This window comes from Zingiber officinale, chromosome 3B, assembly GCF_018446385.1.
Source record: "Zingiber officinale cultivar Zhangliang chromosome 3B, Zo_v1.1, whole genome shotgun sequence".
NCBI classification, from domain to species: Eukaryota; Viridiplantae; Streptophyta; class Magnoliopsida; order Zingiberales; family Zingiberaceae; genus Zingiber; species Zingiber officinale.
Genome location: NC_055991.1, coordinates 70,908,545 through 70,926,411, shown reverse-complemented (window position 1 = coordinate 70,926,411; position 17,867 = coordinate 70,908,545). Strand labels below are relative to the sequence as shown.

Genomic DNA, 17,867 nt, shown 5'->3' with positions numbered 1-17,867 from the left:
AATATTTTATTTAGCTAAATTCATAAAAATAGCTAAATAAAATCCCTAAGACTAATTTAGGGTAAAACCCTAATCACATAACCTCAATTTACCTATTAAAAGCTAACAGTTAATTAGGGTTAGTTACCTAATCCATAATCACTTATTAGATTAGAAATCCAAAACCTAAATCCAATTACACATGAATCTAAAACATGCTCAACCACATGTACTGTTAGTTAGAGCCCTAGAGCCAATCATTTGATGATTGTATGGACTCATTGTATCATATTCTTGTATATTAATAAAGGTATTTGTTTGGTTATTATACTTATTTGTATTAGTGCCAAATAAACTAAGTATAATAGCGTCCTTTAGTAGAAGGTTCATACCTATATCAATCGATTAGTTGAATCGATAGTGAGATGATATAGGGAACACTACTCTAAATCATTCCTAGTCGAGTATTAACATTCAGGTACAATGTTAATGCAATAAGACTAGCATGTAGGTCAGCTCGATGAATTGATCTCACAAGTCATGGATATAGAGATATCAAGCTGACACATGGGTATACATTGGAGAATGTATACTGAATGACCCGCCATGAGAAAGTATCATGGATCATTATATGAGTGACATATACTTTCTCATGTGACTATTAGTATGACTATTAGTCCTTAGACCTGAAGTCACCATGGATCCCTATATAAGGAGTTATGTACTTTGGTTTCGTCAAACGTCACCCGTAACTGGGTGGACTATAAAGGCGATTACTGGGTATATAACGAATTATGTAGAGGGATGTGAGTGATGTAGATGGGATCTATCCCTCCCATATGACGGGAGCGACATCGGTATTCTTGATAGAGTGAGACCACTAAGTGCATGGCTATGCCCAAATGAGTCAACATTAAATGTTGAGCTCATTTGATCGAGTGAGTCTACTTGGAGTTCAAGATTTAGATTGATTAGAGGATGACACGGTCTATGCCTCACATTGATCAATCTAGATGTCTAGGATAGAAGGACAATGTCACATATTGTGAGGAGTCACAACTAGTAGTCACAAGGTGATGTTGGATCTCAACATTCTTGTAACTTGGGTAGTAATGATGTGTTGCTAGATACTGCTCATTACTTATGCTCCTAAATGGGTTTAGGGCATTGCCAACGTTACAAGAACCTATAGGGTCACACACTAAGGACAATTAGATAGAGATTTGGTTCATACGATGAACCAAGAGGATTATATTCATTTGATGAATCAAATTGGATTAAGAGTAATCCAAATTAGGCTACTTGAGTTAGACTCAAGTTGATTCATGTATTTAATGAGTCTAATTTAGATTATGACTCATTAGATCAATTTAATTTAATGAATTAGATTCATTATATTAAGTTGGCTTGAATCAAATGGTTAGATTAGATCAACCATGAGAGAGATTGAGTCAAGTTTGACTTGACTAGAGAGGAAGAGGAAGAGTCAAGTTTGACTTGACTCTTTGCCACATCATGAGTGAGGTGGCAAGATGTGGACCAATAGTGTTGCTCCACATCATCTTGCTTTGCCACCTCATGGAGGTTACAAGCCTCCATTGCATTTAATGTGAGTTAGCCACATTAAATGAGTGGAGGTTACTCATTTGCCACATCATTGTGAAGTGGCAAGATGTGGACCAATGGTAATGGTCCACATCTTCATGATGTGCCACATCATAGGAGTTACAAAACACCTCTTAATGACTTCACATTAATTGTGATTAATGTGGAATGGGAGTTACACTCCATGGAGTGGCCGGCCACACAAAAGTGGTGAATGAAATTTGATTTTATTCAAGGCATTATTCACTCCTTTCTTCTTCCTCAAGCTCTCCCTCTCCCTCTCCTCCTTGCTTGGCCGAATCTCACTAAGGTGCTAGCACACCTTTGTGTGAGGTTTTTCTCCACCTACGTGTCCGTGTGGATACTTCTAGAGGACCGACGCTTGATGGTCTAGAGATCCGGCAACTCCTTGGACGAGCGGGAACGCGAAAGGGCACGCAACAAGGGTAAAGCTCTTAACTTGTAGATCTAGGAGTAGATCTAAAAAGGTTTTTGAAACTCGTACTCGTAATTTTTCGTTCGGCTTTCCTTGCACGGACCTACGGCTTTGGGTGATTCGGGGTTTCCGCGACTCGAAAAGCGATTTTCGCGGCCCGAAAAACCCAACATGTACTACTCTAAATTCAATTAACCAGCTAGTTATCCAATTATCCCTAATTCAATGCATAAACCTAATTCATCAACATGCATAACCATCTAGAAATCAAATCACACCATGATCTACAACTAAGATCAATTTCTCTACTCCTTACCTCAAATTCAAACCTCTGCTCTTGATACAAAACCACTGGTGATGCTGGTTTGAGTGCTGCCGGCAAGATTCACCATTGGTAACAAGCTTCCCTGCTGGAATCTTCCTCCCGTAAGGTCAAGAGGAAATCAACGGTCCACTTTCCGTTGATCCTCAACCATAGATGGTTGTTGCCGGAAGAAGACTCCACCACCAGATTACCTCAACAATCCACGCCTCTAATGAGCAAGGGAAAAATATGAATTGATCACACAACATCTCAACAACCCACAGGGTATGTTGCTTACCTCCAAGATCCGGCTAGGGCATGGCTTGGCACAATCAATCAAGCATAAAGCTCGGCATTGGTATGCGGTCGAAGAAGGTGGCGGCAGCACAGAGGGAAGGGAGGTCCGACGAATCAAATCTAGGGCTCGGCAGTGTGCGGAGAGGCTAGGGCACAACCTCGGTGCAGGGAAGATCGCGTGAAGAGGACGAGAAGCAGAGATGGGGAAGAGGAAAGGAGAGACTCGCCACTGCCTTTGTATCGGAGGGGAAAATAAAACAGACGGCGGTGGCGGTTTTGGGAAGAAGAAGAAACGACCGGAGTGTGGCTTGGGCACGCGGCGCAGATCAGGGTTAGAAACAGCGATGGGAAGGCGCGGGTTCGGCGGGGTATTGGGGAAAGGCAACGTGGAGAAAGGAAATAAAAGAAAAAATGAAAAAGAAAATAAACTTTTCCTCATTTAAATGGGGTAACCTAAACAGGCTTTCCCGGGACCCAGTTTTTATCCCCGTAACCTAAGCCATGCAATCTCCGAAAAATTTCTAAAAATTTTATTATGTTTATTCGTCATTTTTCGATATTTTACAATAATAGTTATCAACTTTAGTTTCTATAATGAGGGAAACAATGTCCCTTAGTCATGGTATCGCGGTAAGATATCTAGATTGTCATCTAGGTATTCGCGGTTCGAACTCTAGTTATGACGTATTTGTAAAAAAATATTTCTCTTGTGAACTTCCTGATTTAACCTAATGGCCGATGGGAAATTTTTACGGGGCCGGATACGATTTATTATTATTTTATTTTATTTACAACGAGGGACGGTTCAAGTAATAAACAAAGATGAAATATTATTTTGATGATTAATTAAAAAATGTCATTTAATAATTTCAATAAAAAATAGATACTGAATTCATGGATAAAGTTGGTTGCTGGGTAAAAACTATCGCTCGCATTTTCGATTTACTCGGCGGGCAAAGGCCGCCTAAAAAACATAGACGCTCTTTTAATTTATTTTACCCATGAATAAAATACAAGACTTGCTTGACTTCCTTTTAAAAAGGTCCCTGGGGTCGAGTCATCTGCAATTGCCATTCAATTGCATGAGGAAACGGTGCAGACGAAATAACTAAAATAGGACTAATTCTAAGTCACGCAGATATTTTTGACTTATCTTGACATTATGAATTTGGATGGGAAACTTGAATTAGAGAAAGCAGCTTGTGCCAACAACAAACCATCAAGACATGTTCCTTCCAATTTCCGGTGAAAACTGACCCTTCCTACCTCTTTGACAAGCATATCAAGATGAGAGCAATGCAAGTCTATAAAAAGATCCTCATCCTTAAATCCTAAATCCTAAATCCCAAACCATCTATTAGTTTGCTCTTCAATGGATCACGAATGGACCAATCCATCCACACTTAATCTCGATCTCAACATTGGACAATCCACTGATTTCATATCTGTGAGTATTTAACTGCATGTTTATAACTCTTCTTTTTCTTTTTATTCTTCTTTGTAAGTTTGTTTTATTTATACAATTGTCTACTAATCATTTTGTTGTTGTTGTTGAATATAATTCGTATATTTTGTACATGAATATTGACAAGCTGTATTTATTCACTTATATATATTGAGTGAACATAAATAAATGTTTACCGAAATGAATACAATTTACAACCTGCCTTTGTAAATTGCTCTATTGATTGGAAAGAATCGGTAGAACAAAGGCATATCATGACTACAATCGCTAACTGTTTGTTATATTGTGTTTCACGGTTGGACTTAGGCTGGGGGTTTGAAAACCAAGTTGAATGAATTAAACCAGGAGAAGAAGAGGCTAATCAACATAATCGAAGAGATACACACGGCACGTGCAGCTAGCCATGGTCAGTTAATGGACATCACAAGTTTACCTCTAGCTGAAAGCTCATTTTCAATGGCAAGAAAGAGGAAGATGGAAAGCACTGAAATGAACACATGCAATGGTGGCTCTTCTGCTGATAGAATTCTTGGAGTTAGAGATCAGAGCAAGATCGATTTATGTGGACATTCGTGCAAAAGATTTAGAGAAGATGGCAAGCCCTATGCCCGCACGACTTATACAATAGTTGATGCATCCGATTCAAGCCTCGTGAGTAATTTTGATTAAGACTCAACTCGATCGATCGAAAAGTCTTCTTTGTATAGGGGACAGTTATCTCATGTTCTGTTCCTTTCAGATGGTGAGAGATGGTTACCAATGGAGGAAATATGGCCAGAAGGTCACAAAAGATAATCCATCTCCGAGAGCTTACTTTAGATGCTCTTATGCCCCTTCTTGTTCCGTAAAGAAGAAGGTACTAGATGGATGATTTTCTCTCTGATAGGTTGTTGGTAATACAATTTAAATTTTATATTAAAAATATATAAAAATAAATCATAAATTTAAAAAATAGAAGATATCTTTATTGATATAAAAAATTTTAAGTAAAATTTAAAAATAAATTTATGAGAGTTTAAAAAAAAATAGATAATATTATATCATTTCAAAGATATATAATTTTTTTTAATTCTAACGATTCAAAAGTGGACCGATAAATATTAATAGAAAAATATCATTCCTTTAAATCAAGAACAATAATCACATCTTTATCTTATTAGTGTCTATAAATATTTATAACAAATGTCACTTTGATTTTTTTTAAATAACAATAACTAAATCTTTATTTTACATGGATCTTCTCGATAGCAAAATTTATACTGAATTCGTTACTTGTAAGTTGCTTCCATCAGGTGCAGAGGAGTGCAAAGGTCAAGACAGTGTTGGTAGCTACTTACGAAGGCGAGCACAACCATTGCCGGCCTTCACCAATCGGCATTACCGGAGCAATGCATGAGGACGCATCACATCCCTATTTTCTATCTCCCACCTCTTCAGACTCGACAATTTCTCTCGATCTCAAACGCCAAGGACTATACTCAAACGTTCATGATAAGGACACCGAGTTAGTTGAATTCCAAAGGGTTGTAGTCGAGAAGATGGCCTCGTCACTGACCAAGGATCCAAATTTCACGGCAGCACTTGCAAGTGCAATCTCGGGGAGAATTCAGCATATGCAAGTTCAAAATTAAGCTCTTCGGGCATACAACATCGTCATCCACTAGCATGCTTGCTTTCTTCACAGTGACTTCGATCGATAGCATAGTCATTTGTTTAACAAATTCACAGGTCATTGCGCTATCAAAATCTTATGGAGATGTTTGCAATTTCTTTTACAAGGATGGCAGTTTAGGAAACTGCAGGTTGGAGCAAAATAAAGGCAAGGTTCTGAGAGAAATTTGTTGTGTACGATAGAATCGGCTATTCGCTACGGTTAATGCTGCAGTAGTTTCTTTCTTTTATTTTATTTTAATAATCCTGTAGGACATTCGCCCATTCTTTCTTTTACTTTTCTGTTTGTTGATGGTGGTGCAACTTTAGTCATTGTCGTATGATTTACAGGTGTTTCTATGTTGCCTTCTTGTAGTTTGTAGCTTCTTTAAATACTATGATGTGTCTCAAATCCGTTGACCTGCTGGACACTAGTGATTACGTTTTTGGCGATCCCTGCGTGGGATAACATGGATCAGAGGGCACGAGTGGAATATGGCAAAATCACTCGGACGCTTACACATAATAATAAAAAATAATTTCAAATTGACTTAATCGATTAAAATTAATTATATTTGATATGATAATCAAAATCAATATTACAATTAAGATCATGATCTGCCCAAAAATCAGAGAGATAGATGCTGAAGACGTGACGTTCTTGTTAATCTCCGATGGACTTCGCTTCTGTCTGTAACACAAGCAGCATCAGTGTCGAGCCAGAGAAGGAGTCCCGACGATGACTCTTCGACGCTCAAGTCAGTCTCCGGTGAAGCAAGAAGAAACAAGAAACAAGAAGTAAGAACTGTAGCGTAACAGTAGAAATCGCGAGAGAAGCATACCTTCACCGATGCCTGGACCCCCTTTATATAGAACCCTGGGAGCACGCATACTTCCCAAGGCGAGTTCGTATCTCAAAGCTTTCCCTGAAAAGACATGTCAGTAAAGTGTCCCTGACACAGTACCTTAACGGGCCGAACATATCTCTGAAGTGACAGTGAAAGCTTCCGCCGTACGATCTTCTGTCTGACTCTGCCGCCTGTCAGCGGCACTAGCTCCCAAATAAATGTCGAAGGATATCTCGCTATGTCTGTTGCTTGGTTGAGCGGAACGGTCGCTCGGCTAGAATTCTGTTATCCCTGCGTTGTCTGCTATCACGCCGAGCGGGATAGCCGCTTGGCTAAAAGTCCACCGTCCTAGTGTTGTCCGTTGTCGAGCTGAACGAGGTAGCCGTTCGGCATGAAGCCCATTGTTCATATGCTCGATTGCTGGGCCGAGCGGGATAATCGTTCGGCGAGTAGTTCACTATTTGCGTGATCAGCTGCTGTCGAGTCTACTGTTAAGCCGAGCGGAGGAGCCGCTCAGCTCAACTTCTGTGCGCCCCTTGGGCGTCGATTTGATTACTCAGTGCCAAAGATGGTGGGTCGGTGCTTAATCCCCCATCGACGTATGCCTCGTCCGACCGGCCAACACCATCCACCCATTGACCATCTTGACTTTAACCTCCACCGTGGTAACAGGGTGGGGCTCCTCCTAATCACCGCATCACAAGCCTCCCCTTCAAGTCTAGTCGAAGGAGGCTATAATCCGACTAACTGGACCATTGTGTGAGCAGCTTCCCTCCCAATAGGTCTTCGTCACTTTATGGACTCCGATCAGGATAGGCCCGATCCTCGCCAATCAGTCTTTTGAAGCCTGCCGCTCACCCACAAGCACACTCCCTCGATCTGATCAGACGATCAAAGGTTTGCATTTACAAACTTTTTCCTCGAGCTATCTCGGGCGAGCGGGGTCGAGCTGACGTCACCTAGATTTCTTGGGAATCGTGCAAATCCCTACGCATTAAGGCTAAACGCGTTTCCATGCCGCTATTAAATGCCGACCCGTGATGATACGCCACGTGTCGCGCTCGCCGCTACCGCACGCCTGACGTGATAGGCATGATGTGACATTTGGTAATTTGAATTCAATGGTGAGATCTTGCCCTAGGTTTCTACGACATAGATCAGACGGCTCTGGTCGGTCGAGCCCGATCCTTATAAACTCATTGCGTCGCTTCTCTCGCATTCCGCGTGTGAGTTCTTGGCGCTCGAGTTCCTGCTTCCTTCGCATACTTCAACAATCTTCGGTGCTTCTTCTCCGGTGAACTCGGTTTTTTCGGTGACACTTCTCCTGTAAGCTCTCTTCCTATCACGCCTATCTTTAATCCTTTTTTGGCATTTCTCCCTATTCCGGCGACATTCTTGCGACCCTTTTGCATCTTTTCAATCGCATTTCTTCTGTTTTGCGTCTATTTTTGTGATGGCCAGCTCTTCACAGCTGTCGGCCTCCATCCCTAGGCTCTGGTACACCACCATGGAGTCCAGGTTCGATGAGAGCGACGCTGAGGGCCTTAGGCACACTTTTGAAATTCCGCCTGACCATGAAATCATTCTGCCTTCCTTGTTCGATCGGCCAAATACCCCGTCGGCCGACTGCATCTATCTATTCAGGGACTATTTCACCGTTGGTTTGTTATTTCCCATTCACTCCTTCATTCTCTCCATCTGTAAATACTTCCGCATTTCCCTTCCCAAACTTGTGTCGAACTCTTTTCGTTTGCTGTGCGGCGTCGTTGTCTTGTTCCAGCTGCACGACATCCTGTTGGATCGAAAGCACTAGAGGGTGGGGGTGAATAACGCTCGTGGCTTTCACGTTCATTTCGAAAAACTTCAATTAAATACATAGTGGAATAATAAAACATAAACACAAACGGCAAGGGTTTTACTTGGTTCGGAGCCTGTGACGACTCCTACTTCAAGGCTCACGCTTGTTGAGTGTTTACTTCGGGCAATCACTATCAATTCGGAAGTTACAATTTGAAGTACAATATAAATGAAAAACTTATACCAACAAACAAGGAATTAGTAAACTTGAAGCTTCTGGTCGTCAGAGTCGAGTTGTAACTTTATCGGATCGTCCTTTGAGCAGCACAAGGAAGAAAGATTGCGTTTTCAGTTGTGTATTTGTTGCTGCTCGAACTTGGCTTATATAACCTATGGAAGGCGCCTCTAACCACATGGAGGGCGCCTCCAACCCCGCCGAATTCGCAGTGTCGATAAGCCCCACGTCGCCTACTGCTTATCCGCCTGAGGGCGCCTCCAAGCTCATGGAGGGCGCCCTCTACCCAACGTCTAGAGTAGCTCTAGCTCCATGGAGGACGCCCTCTGCCCTGCAGCATGGAGGTCTTCGACTAGTGCACTCGAGGCATCTCCAAGCTCCATGGAGGGCCCTCAGGTACTGTTCATCCGAGGCTTTACATCTTTTTCACTCCGTGCAAGATCTGTTAGTCTAAAATACAAAACATATCTTGAAAAATAGACTTAAGCACAATAAGATTAGATTAAGATAAATATTTGACAGTCACTGGACTGTCGGTTCTGACTTCGTATTTCCATCCGGAAATCCTTGGTCGAACCGACGCCTACTGTCCCCTCATCGGGGAAACACGTCCTCCCCTACTCCACTCAGGAGAGTTTACCTGTTGCCAGTCCGGTCCTCTAGACCAACTAGACTTTTGCTTAGCACCCGAGGCTTCCGGTCTTCATGCTGGACATCCGCTCCACGACCCGCCTAGACTTCCACCCGGTTCGTGACACCATGATTTTAACCTAGTGTCCCTACCTCTAGGATTTTTGCCCGAAGCAGTCGATTTGCCAAGACTTTTCACCTAAGGTTACTATCCCTATGACCTAGGGTTACCGCTCCGTAGGGTTTTCCACCTGCCTAACCGCAGCTAGGACTTTTCTTCACCTAGGGTTACCACCCCCTAGGATTTTCCACTTGCCTAGAATCCACTAGGACTTTTGCCTAAGACAACTTAGGACTTTCCTGCGAGCTCAATCAAACTTGTTAGATCATAAGACAACTTAACTTTAGACCCTTTGACATATTCAAAACTTAGGTTCGATCGTTTGATGCTCCCTGCACCAACAATCTCCCCCTTTTTGATTATGACAACCTGATTCAAAATTAAGTAAAACATAACTGTAATAAAAGTAGTTTATGCAAGAGTAAGAGCATATGTAAAACAAATTTTATATAACATTTTATAGAACAAAAACTCCCCCTTATGCTTTCTTAACTTAATGCTTTCTTAACTTAACTTTAACTATTCTCTTCCCCTTTTACATAAATAAAAAAGGATATAAGTAGAGAGAACTATGTAAAAAAAACTAATTTTTAATCTGTTTAACTTGAAGCTCCCCCTAGAGGGTAGCACGCCCCCCCCTTTTTTTTAAAAAAAAAAACTTAGCTAAATTCTTAGATTTTTAAGAAACTTTGTCAAGTACCTAGCTTTTGAAAAAGGATTTTGATAAAAGGCATAGCTAAATACTTTAGCTTTTAAAAAGAAAAAAAAAACATAGCTAAGTACTCTAGCTTTAAAAAAGAAAGAAAAAACATAGCTAAGTACTCAGCTTTAAAAAAATTTGATAAAACTTTGTTAAGTCTTTACCTTTAAAAAGATGTTGATAAAATCTTAGTTTTGATAAAGGACTTAGCTTTTCAAAAGATTTTGATAAAACACTTAGCTTTAAAAAGATTTCCTTCTAAAAATACTTAGCTAAGAAAACAATTTCTTTGAAAAATATTTAAAAATATACTTTATCAAGTACTTAGCTTTTGAAAAGACTTTTAAAAAAAACTTATTTCAGTACATTGAAACTTAGTGAAAAATACTTTTTCAAAAACTTATTTTTCTAGATACAAAAATATTTGAACTTGATGAATTATTTAATGTTTATTTTAAAAATAAATTCCCCTTTAAAAAAAACTTTAACTTAAAAAAAAATTTAATTTTGAAAATTTTGAAAAAGAATTAATGCTTTTAACTTTCTTTCACATCCCCTTAATTAGTGCCAAAAATATTTTAGGGTGTCCTAGAAACCATGCATGAAAATTCAAAGTAAAAATACAAGTTGAAAATTGAAGTAATTATTTATTATCCTAATTTTCTATTTCACCCTTTCTAAGTTATCAAACATGTTTAGCTTATGAATTTGTGTGAGATAAACTTAAGTTAATTTTCAACTTAATTTTAAGTTTATAAATATTTAAAGATATGTTTGAACTTAAATTTAGATTTCAAAAATATTAAATTTTAAAAAATATTTAAGTTTGATTTAGAATTTGAATTTCAGAAATATTGAAATTGAGATTTAAAAACTTAAGTTTGACTTTTGAATGAGTATGAATTTCAAAATTTAAAATATAAGTGTAAAATTAAAATTTAAGGATTAATTATCATTTGCAAATAATCAAGATTTTGAAGGCTAATTATACTTTGAAAATCAATTAACATTAACACTTTGAAAATTAATTAAATTTGAAAGTTAATTGATATTTGAAACTTAATTAGATATGAAAGTTAATTACTTAAACTTTTGAAATTAATTAAAGTTTTATAATTAATTAAAATTTTGAAATTAATTAAATTTTTGAAATTAATTATAGTTTAGAAATTAATTAAGAATTTAGAAATTAATTAAGTTTTTGAAATTAATTAAGTTAAGTTTATTAAGTTGAGTTAAATTTATTAAGTTGAATTAAATTTATCCTAAGTCCACCTCACCCTTTTCTAAATTGTCAATCAAGGAACCTTATGGGTTATTATGAGATGGTTAATTTTATCTTAAATTCAGATTGCAATATAAGGATTGATTTATATTTTAGTTAGACTCAGGTTTTATAGTTAGCTAATTAAATATTTATTTCGATGATTGACTTCCAAACTGTGGCGAGGCACTAGGCCTTTTTGAGATGATCCACCACTTCTAGACAAAGTATTTCAAATAAATTGAGGGTTTAATTTCTTTACAATAACTCCTAGGTTTAACTACTCAAGTGTAAATCAAGCCTAGGTCCTTATCTAGCCTAGTCTAAGCATGTTTAATAAAAACAGTAAAAGAAACCATCAAACAAATCTATTTATTAATAAAAATAATCTTTCTATTGGCTTCCCCTGGATCATAGCCTCAATAAGGTCTATCAAGGTAATAAATTTGATCATTAGGAATCCAATATTGGCCAAATCGAACTTGATCAATCAAGTTCGACTTGGGGACCCATGCTTCGACTATGTTTCTATTTTATCGATTTACTAATGATAAGTAAGATCTAAATCTTTGTTTGGCCTTGTATTCTAGTTTAGTTGTATATGCCCCTTTATTTTCCAAGAATTAGGTCAAGATTCTTAGAACCCAAGGTGAAACGTTCCAATGTTCCCTTAAGTTCCTTGACTTGATCATTCAGACTAAAATTTTCTTTCTCAAGTTATTGAACCTGAGTTGAAGTTCCAGTTTGAATAGGTTCGGTCAAGGAGTTTGGGCTAGTCACTTCCTTAAGAGTTGTTACCTCCTTTTGGAGTGACTTGACTTGAATATTTGACTTAGCTAATTTGTGCATTAAATAGTTAATTAAATTATATAGTTTATCTACTTGAGAAGATCTTACAGTGGTGTTTGGCCCTTCGAAAATGGATCTGTGGCTTAATTCAGACTCGACTTCAGATTCACTCTCGACTTCAGACTCGGAGTAAGTTTCGGCAACGTACGCTTGTACCGGTAGAGCGAGGAAGCTTGTCTGCTTGTGTTCTTCTTCGTCGGACTCTTTAGAGGACTTAGACCACGTTGCTTTCAAGGACTTCCTTCTTCGTTGCTTCTAGTTCGGACAGTCCGGCTTGTAGTGTCCCTTCCAGTTATAGCCGTAGCAGGTAACTCTAGATTTGGCCTTCGTGTTCGATTGAGTCACCTTCTTCTTCTTTAGTTCTTTCTGAACTAGTTTGACTAGTTCGGTGATGATTTCATCTTCGAGATCCGATTCATCTTCTGAGTATGATTCATTTTTGGACTCGGGTTCAGTTCTGCGCTTTGCTTTTGGTTCCTGGGTTCTTCTCGTACCTACAATCAAAGCAATACCTTTCTCAACTGGACGTGCATTAGTCTGTTTGTGCAATTCAAATTCTGAAAATAACTCATCTAACTTAATTGATGAAAGATCCTTGGATACTTTGTAAGCATTTACCATGGATGCCCACAAAGTATTCTTCGGAAAGACGTTGAGTGCGTATCTTATTATGTCTTGATTCTGCATCTTTTATCTGATCCTATGGAGTCCGTTCAGCAGGTCTTGTATCTGCACGTAGAGTTGGCTAGTTGTCTCACCTTCCTGAATTTTTATGTTATATAACTTATTTAAAATTAGATCACATTTACTTACTTTCGTATCGGAGGTGCCTTCGTACAGCTCGATTAGCTTCTCCCATAGTTCTTTTGCGCTTGAGAATGGACCAACTTAGTTCAACTCTTCCTTTTGTTGGTTGGTCCTAGGAAGATCGTACCGGTTCCACTGTACAAAAATTTTGTACAAGTGTTGAACCTTTCCTAAACAACCTATTGTATTCTTTAGAAATTAAATTAGGAATCGCAAATGAACTTAACCTTATTGATCCAAATTTAACTTATCTGTTCTTAATGGTTTAGACTTGGATCGCAAATGATGCTTAACATTATTGATCCAAACCCACCTATGTTATAAATTTAATTAAATATTAATTTCCAAAATTAGGTTCCAGGACTGCATGGCGAGGCACTAGTCCTTCTTGGGTTTGGGATCATCCACCACCGCCTAGACAAAGCCTTTTAAGGAAATCTAATATTTAATTTCCTTATATAACTGTAAGTTTAACCAAAAAGAACAATCGAATCACAAATTCGAAAAACAAAAAAAAACACAAACTCGAATCACAAATTCTAAACTCTAGAATCATATGCCTCTTGTGTTTAGAATTCATACAAAGAAAAACTAGCATGATGCGGAAAATAATTACTAATTATACCTTTCTTTGTATGCAATGACCTCTTGATCTTCTGTCGTATTCCTCACCTCCTCTTGGATGTCGTGTGGGTGACGATCCTCCAAGATGAACCCCACCCAAAAGCTCCTCCTTCTTCTCTAGAATTCGGCCACAACCACCACCAAGGAATAAAAGAGAGCAAGGGGAAAGGAAAGGGGAGAGGGCCGACCACAAGAGAGAGCACAAGCAAGAGAATAAGAATTGATGTATCATGAGGCCTCTCCTCCCCTTCTTTTATAATACTTACCCAAGGCAAATAAGGAAAGATTTTTACAAAAAATTAAAATCTTCCTCTTGCTTTTCCTTTCCTCCTTTTTAATTCCTTTTTCTCCTCTTGATTGATATAATGGTCGGCCCCTTGCTTGGGCACCAAGCAAGGGTGGTCGACCCTTAAAAGAAGAAAAAGATATCATGTAAAAATTTTATATGCAAAGAAGGAAAGCTCTTATAAAATTTTACATGCTCTCTTTTAATTTCCTAATGTGGATGTTTTAAAAAAGGAAAATTTTAAAACAAGTTTTAAGATTTAAAACTTCTTATTTAAAATTTCCTCTCTCTTTTTAAAAAAATCATGTGGATCGTTAAAAAAGGAAAGTTTTAAAACTTTCTTTTAAACCATGTGGCCTAATTCAAATAAGGAAAGTTTAATAATTTTAAAATATCTTTTTTAAAACTTGTAAATATCTACAAAGAGAAGATTTTAAAAATTCAAAACACCCCTCATACTTTGAATTATGTGGCCGACACCCTTCTTGCTTGGGCACCAAACAAGGGGCCGACCCCTTTGAGGAGGAAGTGGTCGGCCCATAGCTTGGTGACCAAGCCATGGGCCGGCCCCCTTCTTGGACACCAAGATGGACTTTTTATGAGTGGATTTGAGGCTTTATTGAGGCTACGATAGGGATCTAGAGGAGAAAAATTGGTTTTGACCTCCCGATATGCTCGAGTATCCCATGTTTGCCCCGAACACACAACTCAAGTTCATCAATAATAAGTCATTCCACTAGAGAGCTATTATTGCATTACCGTACCAATCCCAAATTACATTATGGGCTCCTTCTTATCATGAGTGTGTTAGTCTCCCTATGTTTAAGATATCGAATATCCATTAATTTAATAGAGTTACTGACAACTCGCTTTAAAATATCTTAGTCCAAGAGTAGTACCACTCAACCTCATCGTCATGTCGGACTAAGTCCACCTGCAGGGTTTAACATGACAACCCTTATGAGCTCCTCTTGGGGACATTCTCAACCTAGATTATTAGGACATAGTTTCCTTCTATAATCAACAACACACACTATAAGTAATATCATTTCCCAACTTATCGGGCCAATTGATTTATCGGGCTAAATCTCACCCTTTGATAAGTTAAATAAATAAATACTAAATATATATGCTTGTTATTATATTAGGATTAAGGGCACACACTTCCATAATAACTAAGGTCTTGCTCTTTTATTAAATCAGTATAAAAGAACTTACCTTAAATGGTCCTGTTCAATACACTTAGAGTGTACAAGTGTAATTATATAGTCAAGATAAATTAATACCTAATTACACTACGACTGTTCTGATAGTTTGTTCCTTTCCATCTCGGTCGTGAGCTACTGTTTATAATTTATAAGGAACTGATAACATGATCTTCTGTGTGTGACACCACACACCATGTTATCTACAATATAAATTAATTGAACAACTACACTTAGCAAATAAATGTAGACATTTGACCAATGCAGTTCTTTTATTTCAAAATAGATGTTTACAAAAAGCTAGGCTTTTAGTATACACTCTAACAATCTCCCACTTATACTAAAAGACTAAGCTGCCATATCTGTTGCCATACATCTGATTCCCATCCCCTCCACATTCCGAACAAAAGCTTTCGCCGGAAGGGCCTTAGTGAAAGGATCTGCCAGGTTATCCGCTGATGCAATCTTGGCGACAACAACTTCTTCTCGCTTGACGATGTCTCATATCAGGTGGTACTTGCGCTCTATATGCTTACTTGCCTTATGGGCTCATGGTTCCTTTGAGTTTGCAACTGCACCACTATTATCACAATAAATTGTGATGATTTTGGGCAAACCAGGAATCACATCTAAGTCCATTAGGAAGTTTCTGAGCCATACAACTTCTTTGGCTGCCTCAGAGGCTGCCACATACTCAGCTTCCATGGTTGAGTCTAAAACGCATTTCTACTTAACACTCCTCCATGCAATGGCTCAACCTACTAAAGTAAACACATAGCCTGATGTAAACTTACTATTGTCCCTATCTGATTGGAAGTCTGAATCCATGTAACCCACATGGAGCAAATCATCTGCTTGGTAAACTAGCATATAATCTCTAGTCCTTCTCAGGTACTTCAATATATGTTTTACAACAGTCCAATGTCCTTGTCCAGGGTTACTTTGATATCTGCTAACCATGCCCACGGTAAAATAGATATCTAATCTCGTACATAGCATTGCATACATTAGGCTTCCCACAACCGAAGCATAAGGAACTTCCTTCATGTCCTCCATCTCCTTTGATGTCTTCGGAGACATCTCTTTAGATAAAGCTACTCCATGCCTAAAAGGTAAGAAACCTTTCTTGGAGTTTTGCATGCTAAAACGAGCAAGGATTGTATCTATATATGAAGCTTGAGATAGACATAACATCCTTTTCTTGTGATCCCTTTTGACTTTGGTCCCAAGAATGTGTGCACATTCTCCTAAGTCTTTCATATCGAATTGTTTGGATAACCATACCCTTACGTCCGATAACACCTTGACATTGTTACCAATGAACAAAATGTCATCTATGTATAGTACAAGAAATACCACCACGTTTCCGTTACACTTCTTGTATACACAAGACTCATCCGGACACTGAATAAATCCATATGACTGGATTACTTCATTAAACCGGATGTTCCAAGATCTTGAAACTTGCTTCAGTCCATAGATAGACCGATTGAGCTTGTACACTAGATGCTCTTTGCCTTTTTCTATGAACTCCTCTGGTTGCTTCATATGGATGTTTTCTTCAAGACTTCCGTAAAAGAAAGCTGTCTTGACATCCATTTGCCAAATCTCTTAATCCATATGAGCAGTAATGGATAAGAGTATCCGGATAGACTTAAGCATAGCTACCGGTGAAAAGGTCTCCTCATAATCAATTCCTTCTTTCTGAGTGTACCCTTTCGCTACAAGCCTTGCTTTGAAGGTTTCTACCTTCCCGTCTGTCCCTTTTTTCCTTTTGTAGATCCACTTGCATCCAACGACTTTTACATCATTTTGTGGTTCTACAAGCTCCTAGACCTTATTAGAATACATAGATTCTATTTCAGAATTCATTGCCTTTTGCCAAGATACTGCATCTTTATCTTGGAGTGCTTCGTCATACGTCCGGGGATCAGGTTCATGTTTACACGGGATTAAGTCCAAAGATTCTTCCAAAAACATGAATCTCTCAGGTTGCCTAACAACCCTCCCACTACGACGAGACACTGTCTATAACTGTATATCATTTGTAACATGTGTTGCAGTTTCTTGTGGTACTTCTGTTGGTTGCTACTCGGAAAACCTAGAGGTTCTACTGTACAAAAATTTTGTACAAAGGTCTGAACCTTTTCCTACCTACCATGTGTTCTTTTAAATTAAATTTTGGATCGCCTGCGGAACTTAACACGCTTGATCCAAAACTTAATCTATTTGTTCTTTTAGGTTTTGACTTGGATCTCCTGCGGAACTTAACACGTTCGACCCAAGTCACCTTAAGTTATTAATTCCATTAAATATTAATTTCCATAATTGGTTCCCAGTACTGACGTGGCGAGGCACATGGCCTTCTTCGATATGGGAGCAACCACCACCGACTAGACAAAACCTCTTATGGAAAGCTAATATTTAATTTCCTAAAATAACTTTAGGTTAACCGAAAAGAACAATCAAATCACAAGGAAAAGAAAAAATAAAAGAACACAACATCGAAAAACATATTCGAAATTCTAGAATCGTAAGGCTCTTGTATTTGGTATTATTTCCATAAATAACTAGTATGATGCGGAAAGAAAAATTACTAGTTATACCTTTTAGAAAGACCTCTTGATCTTCTACCGTATTCCTCTTCTCACCTCGAACGTTGTGTGGGCAACGATCTTCCGAGATGAGAAATCACCAACCACCTTCTTCTCCTCCTAGCTAGGTTCGGCCAACAATAAGAAAGCTTCACCAAGGAAGAAGATCAA

General features: G+C 38.3%; 1 protein-coding gene across 1 annotated transcript; it reads left to right on the top strand.

Annotated features, from left to right (window-relative positions):
• The first annotated feature begins 3,834 nt into the window (after positions 1-3,834).
• On the top strand, positions 3,835-6,070 carry LOC121968349 (probable WRKY transcription factor 40). Its single transcript, XM_042518773.1, has 4 exons — positions 3,835-4,068; positions 4,393-4,737; positions 4,826-4,942; positions 5,379-6,070. Exons 1-4 carry the CDS (start codon positions 3,994-3,996, stop codon positions 5,715-5,717), a joined length of 876 nt encoding a protein of 291 aa, XP_042374707.1. The 5' UTR covers positions 3,835-3,993; the 3' UTR covers positions 5,718-6,070.
• The last annotated feature ends 11,797 nt before the right edge of the window (positions 6,071-17,867 follow it).

Coding starts and splice junctions, on each gene's coding strand:
- LOC121968349 (XM_042518773.1), top strand. CDS start 3,994: ATGGATCACGAATGGACCAATCCATCCACACTTAATCTCGATCTCAAC. Junction 4,069..4,392: donor AATCCACTGATTTCATATCT/GTGAGTATTTAA, acceptor GGTTGGACTTAG/GCTGGGGGTTTGAAAACCAA. Junction 4,943..5,378: donor CTTGTTCCGTAAAGAAGAAG/GTACTAGATGGA, acceptor TGCTTCCATCAG/GTGCAGAGGAGTGCAAAGGT.